Source organism: Lingula anatina, chromosome 1, assembly GCF_051362555.1.
Source record: "Lingula anatina isolate TDL-2025a chromosome 1, LinAna3.0, whole genome shotgun sequence".
NCBI classification, from domain to species: Eukaryota; Metazoa; Brachiopoda; class Lingulata; order Lingulida; family Lingulidae; genus Lingula; species Lingula anatina.
In genome coordinates, this window is record NC_141767.1 from 11010086 (window position 1) to 11024118 (window position 14033).

The 14033-nt window shown below is 36.5% G+C and overlaps 1 protein-coding gene across 2 annotated transcripts; it reads left to right on the forward strand.

Annotated features, from left to right (window-relative positions):
• Positions 1 to 3494: 3494 nt before the first annotated feature.
• On the forward strand, positions 3495 to 11165 carry LOC106153693 (uncharacterized). Of its 2 annotated transcripts, none has more exons than XM_087002917.1 (4): positions 3495 to 4109; positions 8786 to 8848; positions 9295 to 9577; positions 10254 to 11165. In XM_087002917.1, the coding sequence occupies exons 1-4, from the start codon at positions 4005 to 4007 to the stop codon at positions 10409 to 10411; spliced, it is 609 nt and encodes a 202-aa protein (XP_086859043.1). In that variant the 5' UTR covers positions 3495 to 4004; the 3' UTR covers positions 10412 to 11165. The 2 variants fall into 2 exon arrangements, with proteins under 2 accessions (XP_086859043.1, XP_013383174.2); XM_013527720.2 differs by having other exon boundaries at positions 3581 to 4109; positions 8786 to 9022.
• The last annotated feature ends 2868 nt before the right edge of the window (positions 11166 to 14033 follow it).

Genomic DNA, 14033 nt, shown 5'->3' on the forward strand with positions numbered 1-14033 from the left:
CTTGTAACCGCAGCGCCCCCAGGCTACCGATGTGTTCTCTCAAAGCAGTAGCGTTATTTTCAAAGTTTATCGGCAATTCTGGCTTATTTATGTACATTAGTCTATCGACATTTTGGGGCCTTTGTACATATTTACAGCCATGTATTACCTTCAGCTCTTTAGGTAAAGGCCTATTAAGCAATTCAGGTTACTGATGGAAAATTAATAAGACACGCTTCGTTGCAGAAAAAAACGCGCTGGAGGGTTTTACGCAAAGTCTAGAATGTGAAATATCAGTGTCATATTTCGAAAATGTGGTCCGGGGGATGTACGCAATTTATAAAACATAGGCGTATGTGCATGCGTGGTGCCAATGTTTATAACTGTACCTACTTCCAAGTGTGTGATCGCGTGCATGTGTTGTGTGCGTGCGTGCCCTCGTGTCTCTATGCCATCATTATCGCACGATTGTTCAGAAACCATTTAAATTGTCTATAAAAACAAGATAATTTATGTCTCCTTTATAAAAAGTATGAAAAGGACAAAATGAGGTTCTTTTAAAAATATACCCCTCTAAAATATAATGTCTGAGAGTTTAAAATCAACTATCATTGACCATCTCTCAAAAAATTATCAAAACTTGATGTGTTTTTGGAAATTAAAACATATCTCAAGCAGGCAGCGGAACTGCATGATGAAATACACCTAATATACAAATATTGTGACCTATTCGCATCATAAAACCCCTTTTGGTCATCATGTTGTTGCCAGAAATCCCGATATTTCCCTTTTTTTTCATTTCCGATTTTATTAGTAATGATAATATTTTTCATACTAGAGCCATTTCACAAAAAGCTTTGGTTTGAAGGAATGCATAGGCCTTAACCAAAATCCATATCTAATTCTGGATTATAGATATCAACAAAGAGGGGGTAATTCCTCACTTACCGCCAACACCCAACCTCGAAGAAGAATATTAAAAAGTGGTGCCTGCCATTTGAAGCATTTTTCAGAAATAAGTACAAGAAACAGGCCTTTACGAAGCCTCTGAGTGTGTGTCGGTATTACTGGGACGAGATAAGCTTCATCCTCCATTTTGTTTTGACGCTCCGCGTCATCATCATCATCATCATCATTATCATTATTATTATTATTATTATTATTATTATTATTATTATTATGTAGGGGTTTTTTCTTTTTTCTTTTTTGGAAGTAGTATCAATTGCAAAAGAGATGGTGGTGCATAAAGATCATAGTAAAAAAAGTTTTAGTTTTAAAACTTTCTGTCAATGACCAACTTATCTAAAGACTTTCTTTAAAAAAAGCCGCCTCTTCAGTTGATATATTCCTTAATTTCCATTTTTTTTTAAAGATTACACATCTAAAATAAAAGTAGCAGTACCATGTTTGGTCATCACTAAACATTCGGTTGGACGATGATAATCAGTTACCTCGATCGTGTCTCTAATCATCATCCCCTAATACGATTATAGTTTTATCTTTCCTCATCTATCTCTGTATGTTTTCTTTTCGGCGGGTGCCATATCTATTGCAGTTTCAATCACCGGCTTTACCCAGAAGCTTTAATAGAATCGATGAGCCAAGATTAGATCATGGATCAAAATTAGCCAGCTGAATCCTCGAGAGGTTTCGCCTTGGGGTGTTTCCGATGCACCTTCTGCAAATTGATTAATTAAGTTTTGAAAAGTAGCTTTTAATCATTTCCTTATCAGCCAAGCAGCTTAATTGTTGGTATTTCAGGTTATACGAAAAGCCTCTCTTTTCCTGCTGGTTTATTCAAATTAATTCTATGCGTTTATTTTTTAACGAAACAAGTCTCTTCATAAGTTTGGTGCAAACGTCTTCGGTCTCTCAACATACTGCCCATGCACAAAAAAGATCTGCATATTCAAATGATAAAAACCATTTTAAAACCCTGTTTTTGTAGACACGATACCTAAATGTTCTAGTGTCTGCTATCACTACTCTTATATGTTTGTAAAGTTTTGCGTTACTTAACTTTTTAACTTGTCAGAACTCGTTATCATGTAATATTTCCAGTTAACTGCAGAGGGTTCTTGATGATGGGTTAAGCAAAAAATTTCACAAACCCCTGAACATGTATCTCATGCATTTCGTTATGATTTCGTTCTCCCGTCCATTGGTCAACTCTCTCTCTCTCTCTCTCTCTCTCTCTCTCTCTCTCTCACACACACACACACACACACACACACACACACACACACACACACTACATATACTGAGCTGCAACAAAGTGTGCACCTTTATTGAGTCTAAAAGCCCTTTATGTCAAGCATGATGGCTTTTACCTAACTTACCAAACATTTATCAGGTGTATTCATTGCTTGTTTTGTCAACAATTTGACAGTGTTTCTATTTAAGAAAGTGTGATCAGTATCCATTGTAACTGACATCTGAGAGATGGAAAATTTTGCACAAAACTCGCGTTATTTTGATCTAAAAATTTCTTACTGCATGTTTAAGTGGTTTAATGTTTGAAAGTCATTCAAATTGTTTTCTTTAAAGTGAAAAATACGTACTGGTAGAGAAGCGTGGTTTGAGAGAGAGAAAGAAAGACTGATGCAGATGGTGTACTTAAAACTAGATATGATACACAATGTCCATCTAAAGCTCTCTTAAACTCCAGTTAAACCACTCAGCAGTTGTACAACAGTTGAGTCATAACAAAATGTATTTACAGCTAAGAGCGAAGCACGAAAAGAAAACATCGATACGAAACGTGTCAAAGGTAAGTCGAGCAGGCGCACAGTGCAATGTTTGAGATATTCAGCCAAAGACGCATCCAGCGCAATCACCTGGACCCAACTGAAGCAATATGTTTGAGCATGTCTTGCACAAGCATATCGAACAGACATTCTACGTACATTTCTAACGTTGAATTCTGCGATACTTACCACTGCTTCAAAGTGTAGATAAAGCCTGTTTGAGTATCCATAAATATATACGTTTAGAGCGTGTAGGTCTTAGATCACTGTGCTTTTTTCTCTAAAGAAAGTTTAAAAAAAAGTTATTATATAATCTGGTCAATGCCCTTACATTTTGTTGTTTTCAGTTCTTTTAATTACCCTACTTAAGTTCTGGGACATCATTAAAAAAAGCCTGTCTTTGACGTTCGTACGTAATATGGACGTTGTATGAGAAAACACACTTCGTCCTCGACCCAATCACCAATCATGACACATCTTACATATTGTCTTAGAGGGGGTACTGGGACTGTCTTTATATATTTACCCGGATTGCCTCATTCCCTGTTGAAGATGTTCTAAACAATTTCAATGTTAGTTGTTGACTGAAGAAAATCATTTCATTCTTATAACATTACAAAGCGAATGAAATTCTGAATGATGTAATAAAACTAAATGTTGCAATGAAATATGATTTGTATACATATGCACACACAGCATTACAGGTTCAGAGAAGCTTAATAATAACAAAGTCATGCCCTTGATGCGCTTTATTGGTTGCTCAGCAGTAATGTAGTTTCTACGTCAATATAGATTTTATACACTGTTAAATTGGTCTTGTTTGCAGGTATATACGTCAATAGATACTAATGAGTTCATCCTGAAGTTCTTACCACCGCCAGGTGTACTTCTAGATTGCCAATAATAAAATGTTTAATACTACCGACGGTTAAACTGATTAACTGGAAAGGCGACTGTCCATCTCCGAAATGATTAATGCATCTATATGCTCTCCATTTCTTCGAAAATACTGTCAATTTACGTAATGGATAAGAGAGGATAACTTACACGCAGGGCATATTCAAAGTAGTCGTATAATTACAATAAAATAATATATTTATCCTGTAAGTGATAATATATGAGAAAGAGTGGTATAAGACACCGCTCCAGTTGAGTAATTACACGACACTTAAGCAGTCGGTTCTCAATTGGACAAGCTCTAGAAGAAAAGGAACCACAAACTCCCTTACACTGCCAGTGTTACGACTAACCGACTGACGTTAGACACAACTGGGAGAGATGTGTTACAAGTTAGATTGCCGTAGTAGTTTGGTGTGGACAGTAAAACTGTTTATTGAGATTTGTGCGCTGACTGCATTATTTAACCATGCAATATTTGCAGAGGTAAGTGTGCGAAAAATTATTGAAATCGTAACTTACAGAGTTTTAGAAGCAATTTCCACTCGAAGACTGTACACATATCGGCCTGCGTCTCGTATTTCTTTAATTTTTTTTAATTGAATGTGCATCAGAGGCTACATGCACACTGTTGGAATGGGTACTAAAATTAAGGCTCATTCCTACGGGAAGGCAAAGTTTCGTTAGTTATACCGCTGAACTTGGCTCAGTCAGATTCAGCGTCAAAAATAAGTGACTTTCCTCTTAAGTGATAAGCATGCCAAGTTCAACGATTATCTTATTTCCGCGTACACTGTAGGTCGCAATGACTTACCAACCTTTTATCTCCTATTTGACTAATTTTGTTCGAGTTCTCCCAATTGGCTACATTCCTGGGCAAGCAAAGAACAATTGATGCTACAGTTAAGTTAACAGAAACGTTAATGGTAAGCTTGTCCCCACAATTTTTTGAAAATTGCCATTGAAATTAGCAAGTAGCGGCTAAATATTATTAAATTGACTTAAAACCTTTTTAATCCCCTCTTCAGAAACTCCCACATTGTATTGCTATTAGAGAACAACTCCAGGGGAACCAAAAAGAGAGACGTAATGAACATCATGATCGACTATTAAGTCAATAAGAACTATTGAAGTGCATTTTGAATATGTAAAAAGAGTCTGCACTCGCGGTGTGAACTGTATAATTGGTCTCTAACCTGTAGTGTGGTATATAATGTGACAGTAAGTGCAACTAGAACAAATTAACTTGGCAAGCATTGGTCTACGTCGGTCAGTAAATGAGCGATTTTCACATTGAAGTTTGAGAATAAATAAATAAATGAATTGATTAATTAATTAATTAATAACTGAATCTGGTCCATCGGTGTCCTATAAAGTATAAAAATTATCCACCTGTATCCACTCATAGCACAGGGGTCAAAATCCAAAATGGTCCCCAATAGGCATATAACAGACCATGATACCTAAGAACCATACAGAGTTTATATCTGATAAGGAATAACTTTTTCCAAAACATTTCTATTTGGGGGTTTCCTTTTTTTCTGAGTAATGAATGAAAACAAAATTTATAATCGTGTTTAGATGACTTTGATTATCTAGACAGTGCCACTGGGACATCGTTTCTTTAATTGAATTCATCAATACACCAATGCAAAAAATACACAATCATTTTAATTCACAGATTAACTATACCAAGTTCATATCTTGTATATTCCATTACTAGGCTAGCCTTAAGCTAAATCTAAGTCCAAACATTTTAAAATAAAATACATTATCATATTTGACTGACAAAGATTATATATATATATATAACGAAGCCAATGCCAATAATACCAACTGTCAATGTTTAGAGAAAATATCGAAATGTGCACTGCCTTTTGGGAGGTAGATCATGTTTAAGTTTGCACTGGCTGCGCGGTGTCTTAAAGCAGACTAGCAAATACAACGAGCAAAATTAAATCATTTAAACTAAAAGGTAAATACATGTAACACATATATCATGAAAATCAACAGATTTGTATGTAATCTAGTAAAATGTCGTCACATCCCTTAATTCGTCATAAATAATTGACGCACGTTGATAAATGACGTATGTTGTATCATTTCACTAGCAGTTCAAGGTTATTAAACCCTATATCACCCTACGTCCCGGTGTAACAGGAATGCAAGTCCTAGGAATGTAGTCCGGGCTCTTATATAATTAGCACAGGTTAGGTTTAGTTGTAGTGTTGGGGTGAGTATATGGGACGAATGTCACCTGTACAAAGTAATGGGAAGCGGACTACAGTTCCTAGCGGACTTCCATTCTTGTAACACAGGAACAGATTCCATATGGTCCACCCCAGACTTTTCAAGGGCGGATCTAGATTTATTTTCTGATAGTCTTCCAAATTATCTTAGTCGATCCGTCCTCAATTTTTGACAGTCTTCCGACAGTAAAAATAAGATGCCCATCAATGTAAACTTGAAAACCCGGAAGACGGTCTACGTTCGCCCCTGCTTTGAAACATTTTCAAAAACTGTCTGTTTTTTTAATGCAGAAATATTTACAAAATTATTTACACTTTGTATATCATCATTTCGTGGATAATTGAACATCTTGTTAATGTCATGCCGTGACACGTTAGCACATGTATAATCTTCCAGTAGGCCCTATACGTGTATAATCTTGTGTTCAGCTTTATTATTTTGCGTACGAAGCTTATGAGCTCCCTATAATTGCAAAGGATGTTGTCAGTAAGCAATAACATGTACATGTATTATATTTACCGTTGAAGCTTGGCCACGTGCCAATAGAATCCGGTTATATAAGCCCTCACACAAAAAATTTACTTTTTGGACCGTTAATCAATTCCGTATTAAGAAAGTTTATGGATCGCTCTATTATGTAGTTTTTACTCAAGTTTCATGTGCCATTGTGAAAAACGTTGGCACTGTTTCAAGCCCTGACCTGTTATCAGAAATCCCCCTAAAGGAAGATTTTGATATTTGGTTGAAACAAAACTGAAATTCCTGTAGAACGGTCTCACTGTTTACGCTTTAAGTGCGTTTTCGTATTAGATTTGGTTACAGAGTATTCTCGGGAACCACTGTAGATTATAATTCATTTAGAAAAACACCATCCACCTATTGGCATCTATCAATCCCTGCACCAATCATTACAGAAACAGTTTCTGAATCTTGAATAACAGTAATGTCATCAAGGTAGGCTTTCTGCCTGACACATTGTTTTGTGTAAACTGAAGAATATGTGATTTGTACAGGATATCAAATTTTTGTTTGACATATACTAATATCTGATACTGAAATTTACGTTAAGTCCTCTATAGGGTGGACAGCGATCTTTGTGCGTCCCTTCTACGACCAAAAATGCGACCAGGACGCTCAATGGTCGCCAAAGAAAGAAATTTGTGGTTCAGCATGAATGCTTCTGCGAATAGTTATTCTTCTATTTAACTTATTCCCAGTGTTGGTGGATGGACTTCATTCATTTTGTTGACTTTTTTGATACCTACAATTTTCGAGTGACTTTCTAATGTGGGCATGTTCATTAGGGACAAGATCTAGATTACTATCGACTGTGTCGGTTCTGTAGTGTTCTATAGTGTTCTTATTACTCCAAGTTTGGGTATGAGTGGGTGGTGGGAGTGAAATTGTAAATAGTGGTCCGTGTGTGTTGATTTACGCGATCTCATGTACCTCCTTGGTTTTCGGCACACCTGGGTGGGTAGGGTGCCATCCCTAGCAACAGAGAGTAAACAGTTAGGGCATTGTCCTTGCTTTCCTCTTGAGTGAACTTAATGTTTTATCTAGGTTGTTGATATGGTTGAAAAACCGCCCGAAAAACGTGTCGTCAACAAACCGGTTACACAGTCTGGGTTTGGTGCCACCAAAACATGTTAGTGCTTTTTGTTCAAAGCTTCCCTTACACAGGTTGGCAACAGTGGGTGAGATTGAACTGAGATGGGACAGCCATGTAGCTGAAAAAATTCCCCTACAAATTCCACTATATTGTCAACGAGTCTCGGGTGGAGACCGCAACGTCGTTCAGTTGCTGATTTAAGTTGCAGTATCAGAGTTATACATAGTTCTTATTCACTTATTTAACAAGGTAGTTGTGTGACATGCCTACAACAATAAAAAACGAAAATCAATACTCGCTCGATGCTTTATAACAGCATGAAAAAACAGTTGCAAGTAATTTTTTTAAATAATCAGTGATTTTTTAACAGAACTGTGCAGATTGTCTTTGATTTATAAAAGCTTTGACTCGAGGATGTGTTCAGTACACAAAATGCGCTTGACACGACAATCACTGTTCTTACTCGGGCATTCATTGATATAAAAACCTTCATTGATATAAAAACCTTCATCATTCATTCACAGATTTGGTCGGTCTTATAGATTTCCCAGATAATTATAATGTTTAGTGGTCATCGTAAGGAATAGGTGCATGTTAGTTTGATGCCAATAATACTTTTGATGCCGTAAAGTTCTAACCATATTACACCAGGATATGCCATACTTTGTACCGTAATAATAATAATAAGAGGATGAGAGATTCCTCGTGGCTGGAGCCACGGTCACACTACGTGAGAGTAGAGCATATATTTCATATCGTTATTGAGGATATTGATGTTGTATACAATTGATGGTGGGCATAATTAATCGGGGAGACCATTTTTCGAACCTCACATTAAGTAAGCATCTACATGTATGGCTGTAAAAGATAATATATTTTCATTCACTAATAAAGATAAGTTTAAAGAATTTGAACATGTTTTTAATTATTCTTACATTTACCAAACGTCAGAAGGAATATCAAGCAGTATTTTAGAGACTTAAGTGTCATTTTCATGAAGTGAACGTGACTCTAATGAAACACATTATGTCATATATATGTATACATACTGTAAAACACTTCTAACGCTGGTGAAAGAAAATATTCACAACAACAAAAATATCTTACTATATTTGTTTTTAATTGTACGATGGTTCTCTCTAGAAACTTTCTTATGCTCAATCCTGTCAAGATTTTAAAGTTTTAAAAATATTGATATTGAAAAGAAACCTCAATTAAAAAGAAAGGAAGTTAAATAGGTCAACAGACATGTATGTTTGATTTCTGAGTTAAATAATGTGATTTTTTTTTTATTTTGCAGGAAATACCAGAGAGTTTGTACAGACAGACTCAAGTTGAACTGAATAGATTAGGAAACGGAAGAGTACGTATTGCGATGCAAAAACCAGAGATTCCTATACCTTGTCGGTTGGGTCATTGCGTCAATTCCGATAAATATGCACTTCGCTTGTCACGCCCGAGGCGACGGAAAAACCAGATAACATTACCACGCTCACTTTGGCCTGCCTATCAACTTTTTTTGGGATCTTTGGCTCAGGTTTGTAACACGCCGTTTATGTTGTGAACAGTTTTGATTTATATTCATTTATCATAAAATTCTGTCAAACCGAAATTTAGCAAACAATTTTAGGACAAACTTACTAAAATTTGTAGGGTACGCAGATTATATTTTTCTTTTTTAATACGAATGGCGAATCCGGAGGGGGGGGGTCATAAGATGCTAAGGGCGATTACTCGCTGTGCCCCCACCCCTCCGGATTCGCCATTCGTATTAAACATTATAATTATCTATACATATCATTCCTTAAGGAATCAATGGACGACTTGGCGGGATCGAATGAAGGTGCGAAAGAAAGCGAGGCCAACGAAAAGCGCAAACCAAGTCCGGGAAGGGGATCAGATCAAGATATGACTAATCATGATTTTGACTTGAATGCGATAGGGGCGTATTATCATGTATGTTCTAGTGTAAGCGACTTCGAAATCATATCTGTTGCTATGAATGACAATCTGGATGAAGTTCAAGTCTTGCCGAATACTTGGGTTTTCACTACAAAATGCCGGATGCCAAGTCATTCTTGTTACGGAATTGGTAAGTTACTATGTTGTAAATTAAATAGGTTTCTATCACAATATTAAAAAAAAACATAATACCTACAGTTAAGTATATTTTTATTTAGCATGTCCTCATTCTTGATTGAATAATTCGTGGAAGTCTTTTAATTTTGTGAGAAATTGAATTAATGCGTCTCCAACCTCTTTCACCCCGCCTTGTGCATACTACCAAGACATTATAAAAGTGCGTGTCGGTGTCGGTAATGTACGCGGGAGACTGCAAATGGCACATGATTACGTTGAGCACCCGTTGCGAATGAAAAAACAAAGAAGAATTGGAACACAATCTAACATGATTATCTGCTGCTTTGCTCGGAAAATCGAGAAGTGCATATGATAACGTAGGCTTTTCCTTTCTGTCACCTGAGGGCGTAATGATAATATAACCACGTTGCATCACACCCTGTGCATACAAAATCTCACTCTACAGCAAGTCTGACTCCCACAACTTTGTGACAATCAATAACTCATTCCAGGGCTTCCGAAGTTGTCATTAACTTTCCATGACATTCATAAGATTAGTAATGAATACTTCACCGACATTGATGGTTACAAATGACATATTGCACAAACAAATTCTAATTATAGAATGTAAGGGTTTCAAATATTGCTGTTGTGAAGTAGGTAAAACGGGCTGGTTTATTGTTTTGCAGGCCCTGGATTTGAGTCTCATTGCGAGCAGATGAAGACATGGGTGCAAGCACTTGCCAGGCTAAATAAAGAATCCCCGTGGCAGTGGCATTGGATAACTGTAGATTCTTCCTGCAACTGCGGTGTAAGACCAAAGGCACCGGAATACAAGAAAAAATAAGATGCGTTTGACCGGGGCCTAAAACTTAGGCCTTGTCATATGAAAACGTTACTAAGGATGTAATGAAAACATTCTCGTGGTGAATTAAGACTACGATACTACAGTGACTATAGTGTATTAACAACATCCTTTTTGTTTTTGGCAATTTATACAGTATATAAGAATTATTCACTAATCTGTTGGGGTTTCATGAAAGAAAATCAACAGAAATGATGGACCGTATAAGCGGCATTCATAGTGTGATGTCTTTATATCTGTTAGCTTCTTCTTGTTAAAAGCACATGTTCATCTTTCCGTGGTGAATTTCTGTTCTTGAAGAGTTTGTTTTTGTCCTTTTTTGCAGGTAAGAATTGGACAAATAATTAAGTGAGTACCAAAGTGTAATAAAACAGGTTAAAGATGTTATTTTGATTTCATGTCATGTAGCATGAAAAGTGTTTAAAAGATGACTGGTTGACTCCTGTTATTGTTTCATTCTCTGCATGAAAGAGGCGTTGACTACAAATACGTCTGAAAAAAAAAACACCAACATTTGATTAGGTACACCATGCAGGTGCATTTCAAGGCGCCCTTTCGTAACACCATAATGCAAAGTACACTCGCATCATTGAATGAATGAATGACAAGAACGTCCCACTCATATACTACATCGTCAACCATGGCCTAACGACAATGCTGCAACAGTCGTTTGAATGTTCGAAAAAACAATAAAGAATTGCCCGGAAATGCACCTTCTGTGGCATATGTTGTCGTGTGTCTGTGTGATTCATTATAGATTTACTTGTGTGGCAATTGCAATTAAATCTTTGGACAACCATCGGTCCGAGCAATTGAACTTCACAACAAACAAAAAACAAAAAGTTTACGGTCTTACTGCTTAAAGTCAGACAGTAGTAAAAATATTTTGCAGCCTGCGAATAAACTTACAGTATTTACCAAGATATAACACTTATGTTTTCATATGTCGTAATCTGTATGAGTGTAACAAGTCATATAAAGTTTTACTAGTTAGAGATTGAAGCAATTACTCACTTAAATCTGAATTTAACACAGAATGTTACCCGTAGCTTTCATCCATAGTATCAAGAGGAATGTCATCTGGTACTACAGAATGTGCTTTTTAACGTAAGATAACTTCTAATCAAGCAATAACATTCTGAGTGCCAATTGTTTGTACACTTATATTGTATTTCTATTGTGCGTTATCTAAACGAATCTGTTTTGCTTGCCGCGGTCGATAATTCTAATCAGTTTCATCTTCGTGGAATGTAGATAAGTGCGGAGTTGCTAGAACAAAGTGACTGATAGCGTTTTAAGTCAAGATCGAGGTTCACCAAATAACTGAATCGTTAAATTTGAACTTGACTTTTCCATTTATGCAGTCCATGATAATCGGTTTAACCTTGTAGCTGTGGTTTTCTTGAATGGACGAAGTATTCAAACATTGCCCTACATATTAATGGTACTAAATGGCTTTTTTTGTCATTTGCTTTGTCGACCTCAAAGAAGTTGCAGATGTGATACCAATGACCTTAAACAACTTCTCCTTATTCCTGAGAGAATATATTAACATAAAGTGTAACAATATGCAGATAATGTTATTATATATAATTTTTCTCTTTTACACTGTTTTGTAATTTAACATAGTAATTCCTCCGATGGTCGCCTGTGAATTCCCTAGATCTACGATATTCAATTGTAAAAACTGCGCAGGGCAAAAATGTAATAAAAGAATTGTTCAATAGTTATTTCCGTTAGTCGCATGGTAAAATGTATAATACTTCTATAAACGATTGTGCTACATGCGATTGTTCCGATGTGTGAAGTGTCTATTTAAATGATGAATGATTTCCGTATCATCATTATATTTGTATACAAGTGAGTGTTTAAGTCATAGTTGTCTTGACATGACTGTTGCATGACACAAAAGTGTCTATAGAGAAGGTTGGCTTTTGGGAACAGCTTCGCGGAAACTTGCATCTCCATTTGTTTTTTTTTTCATAGATTAAATGAGTTTTATACACCTGGGTACCTTTAAAGGAAGCATGCTAGTTAATTGAATCCCGTGCGTAAGGAAATCGGTCACAAAGAACAATAATTTAAGAAGTATGTAAAGACGAGACAGGATTTTGACGAGACAGTCTTTTTTATGGGAGGGAGGAGGATGAGATGGTTATTCACCTCATTTTTCATTGATTGTTTTCATCGGATTAAATCCCAAGAGAAGACGTGGGCGTCCTTCGGCGTCTAAATATCATTGTGCACGACAATCATTGGTGATACATGTAGGAGATATACTTGAGATACTGATAATAGAGTCCTTTCCAGATTCAAACCCTGAACTTCACATTCCGGCAAACATTCTTATCCACAAGAAAGAATTCGTTTGCTTTAAAAGGCCTGTATAGGTGGCAAGGGTTCACAAGATGGTCCACACCGAACTTAGGGTGCCACAGGATTGGAGCAAAATCTTCGTTCGTTGTTATTCCAAACAAAGTTTATTGTGGAGTTTTCATACGCAAAGACCTAATAAGCGACGCATTTGGACTTACATATAATGTTTTTATTGTTAATACCTAATATAACTATAAATAATAACCAGATGTTTAGTCCAAGACAGGGGCATGTTCAGTCCCTAGAAAACGTACGTATATAGATTTGAGGGGCCCGACGTGACTAGACTTTTAGATCAAAATCTGTGTCCACTTTGATACGAGATGAATTGATAATAGTCCAATTCAATGGGATAAGCTACTTGCTGCTACTGCACCTCTTTAATAACAGGAGAGATCAATAATTACTTTATTGAAGTCGACTGCTATGGCTTGACTTGAATAGAAATAGACTAAATATTAGTCTAAGAGTTCACACTAAACATTGGTGAAAAGTTCCTTTGCAAACCCGACCTCAGATCTAGTATACCTCTAAAAATTTAGATCAATTATAGCCGTTTTGTAAAAAAAAGTCCCGTGGGGTATTTTGCCGTTCAACCGGACAGTGTCGGCAATGTAACCTGTCAGAAAAACACATCAACATACTACGCACTCACTAGTAGTCCGTCTACTTGAAAAGCGAAACTCGTGAATGCGAGAACACATTTACAGTAGAGTGACATATTTATGAATAGTCACAAGTTTATAAACGCCTCGTCGCTTCTCGATAGGCATGATCACCGGTATGTTAAATGCAATTTCGTATGAAATGGCAGTAATAATAACAACAGTTTGAGGTATCTACAACATCACCCTCACCTATACGACAACTTTCTTCTTTCAGCCTTCTGTAGGTGTGTGTCAAGCACCTGTTGCTTTATGGTTACCATTTCTTTACACCCCTCAAGGACGAAACGAGCGCATTCTTGCCAGGACCATTTTTATATATCTGACAAGTCCCAGGGCGTGGAAATAAAAACCAATTTCCATTAAAAGTTTATTAAACAAATAACAAGAAAATAAACAAATGGAATAACGAAAGTGTTAACTACGACTCAGTAAACACTGGGTCCTAGGTGTTAGTGTGGAGTTTTAGCATATAGTCAAAGCCAGTCATCATGCTAAACTTTTACATTCTCATGTGCTGCCTGCCCCTAAAAGAAATAACTAGTAGGTTTAATTACTTTTTC

Coding starts and splice junctions, on each gene's coding strand:
- LOC106153693 (XM_013527720.2), top strand. CDS start 4,005: ATGTGTTACAAGTTAGATTGCCGTAGTAGTTTGGTGTGGACAGTAAAA. Junction 4,110..8,785: donor ACCATGCAATATTTGCAGAG/GTAAGTGTGCGA, acceptor TTTATTTTGCAG/GAAATACCAGAGAGTTTGTA. Junction 9,023..9,294: donor TTTTGGGATCTTTGGCTCAG/GTTTGTAACACG, acceptor TCATTCCTTAAG/GAATCAATGGACGACTTGGC.